General features: G+C 61.2%; 1 protein-coding gene across 1 annotated transcript in view; it reads right to left on the bottom strand.

The window, feature by feature from the left end:
- Positions 1–2: 2 nt before the first annotated feature.
- LYPLA2 (lysophospholipase II) overlaps positions 3–2,108 on the bottom strand; it is a 4,360-nt gene continuing 2,254 nt past the window's right edge. Inside the window, exons 4-9 of the mRNA XM_009578004.1 lie at positions 1,782–1,829; positions 1,532–1,602; positions 1,210–1,283; positions 922–1,023; positions 291–467; positions 3–53 (exon numbers count right to left, since the gene is read on the bottom strand). Coding sequence (XP_009576299.1) covers positions 3–53; positions 291–467; positions 922–1,023; positions 1,210–1,283; positions 1,532–1,602; positions 1,782–1,829 — 523 coding nt within the window. The remainder of the gene's footprint in view (positions 54–290; positions 468–921; positions 1,024–1,209; positions 1,284–1,531; positions 1,603–1,781; positions 1,830–2,108) is intronic.

Below are 2,108 nucleotides of genomic sequence, written 5' to 3' on the forward strand. Positions count from 1 at the left end.
GCTTAGATCCGGGGCAGCAGCTTCTCGATGAACTCCTTCACAGCCATCATCTCCTGCGGAGAGCCCAGAGCCTGTCATTCCGGGGCTCCTCAAGGACCGTGCATTCTCCCAAGCGTGGGGACACGAGGGCTGCGCAGCCTCCCCGGAGTGAATCAGGGAATAAACACATCCTGTGTATTCCAGACTCAGCAATTTCCCTCCCCTGCCTGACCCACCATGCTGGGGTCGGTCCCAAAGGCAAGACCAGCCCCTGAGAGCCCCGTCCCCTCTCTCCGCCCCGAGGCACTGACCTGAGGACAGGAACTGTGCATCACGCCAGGGTAGGTTTTGAACTGGACCTTGGTGGGGGTGACAACAGATTTCAGCTTCTCAGCAGTGAGGGCCCCGAAGCGAACGGGGATCATGGGATCCATCTCCCCATGGCACTGCAGGATGGCGATGTCCTTGTTCACGCTGTTATTTGCCGCCTGCAGCGAGGAAGGAAGTGCTCAGGGGTGCCCAGGAGAGGGGATTCCCAGCGGGGAACAGGGCAAGTGCTGTATCTGCGTCCCCATGCACATCACCTGGCAGCTCCCCTCCTCAGGAGGGATGTGGGAGAGTCGCTCGCACAGCACCTGCTGCCCTGCCACCTGCCTTCTCCCACACTGCCACCAGGACTGAGCTGCTGCCCGGTGGGCACAAGGAGGCTTGGGGAGCCGATCAGCTCACAGATGCCCACACCAGATCGGAGGTAGAGCCCTGATTCCTCCTGTGCCCTCACCTGCCCCAAGCCCCAGGAGCAGGGGCGTGGGATTAAGCCCCCACCACAGGCACCCCGTGCCTCCAGCAGCCCCAGGCTGAACTGCAGCAAACTCTGGACAGGAACCACCCCCCACACCGACCCTCCGTGCAGACAGAAGGGGCAGCAGCAGCGCAGGATACCTGTGGGAAGGCCTTGTGCAGCGGGAGCCAGCAGCTGAGCGCCACGATGCCAGCCAGCTGGTGCTGGCAGGGGAGAGCCGTGTACAGAGACAAGGCGCCGCCCTGCAGCAAATGAGGAAGGTCTGTTAGTGCGATGGAGGGATCTGCAGTCCCGGAGCACCCACTGGCTCACACAGCACCCACCCACCTCCCTGCCACAGATGCCCTCTTTGAGGGATGTCTTCGGAGAGGGAAGAGGGAACCCAACCCTCAGTCTGCTCCACCTCAGCCCCCTGCAGCTCAACTCACCTGTGAGAAGCCCCCCAGGATGATGCGGTTGGGTGGGATCCCGTTCTTCATCTCATGCTCGATAATTGCTTTAACTGGAAGAAGACAGAGAAATGGGTCAGTGAAAGGTGGGGGGGGCGAAGAGCAGCACCCGAGGCCTGGGGGTGCACACAGGACACTCAGCACGTCAGGGAGAGGTAGGGACCGAACTCCAGGGAGAAGGTAGATTGGGATCACAGGAGAGCAGAAAGGAAGGAGAGGTGGAAGGAAGACATCTGCTCCTGTCCCAGCGAGGGAGAGGCGCCCAGGAGCTCAGCGCTTCCACCTCCCCAAAGGCTCTTACTGTTTTCTGCGGCTTTCTTGATCCCAGCTTCATCCTCAGGTGCATCCGGAGTCAACCCCATCAGATCAAACCTGGGAGAAGAAGCAGGGTCAGCCCCAGGGTGTGGGGAGGTGGGAGCTGGGTGTGCTCTGCTCTTCCCCCAACTTCTACAGGGCAGTGGATTTTGGCTCTTCAGTCCCCCCATCCCTCTCACTCGCCAAAACGCATCCTCAGAAGGATCCCACCCACCCCTGCCGCCCAAAGCACTGACCAGGAGGGCATGACCATCTTCATGTTGAGGGTCACTGGGATCCGGGGCCTGTGGAAAAAACAGTTTGGGTGTTTTAGTTCAAGTGCAAGAGAAGAAAATCTGAGCCAAGGGGAGCAGCGTGACCGGCCCTCCCGCCTGCAGCTGCAGGACACCTCTCCCAAGGGACAGCAGTGGGTTGGTGCCACCAGACTCAGCCTGGGGACTGCAAGGTGACCCCGGGGATCATCCGTGAGCCCCGAGCAGATACCAGCTGAGCTGGCAGCTCCAGGGCGTTGCCAAGTGGCCCGCCTGGGGAGGAGAGCACCTGCGCCCCTCTCCTGTTTGCTG

The sequence above is a fragment of the Fulmarus glacialis genome, unplaced genomic scaffold (assembly GCF_000690835.1).
Source record: "Fulmarus glacialis isolate BGI_N327 unplaced genomic scaffold, ASM69083v1 scaffold30925, whole genome shotgun sequence".
Classification (NCBI taxonomy): Eukaryota; Metazoa; Chordata; class Aves; order Procellariiformes; family Procellariidae; genus Fulmarus; species Fulmarus glacialis.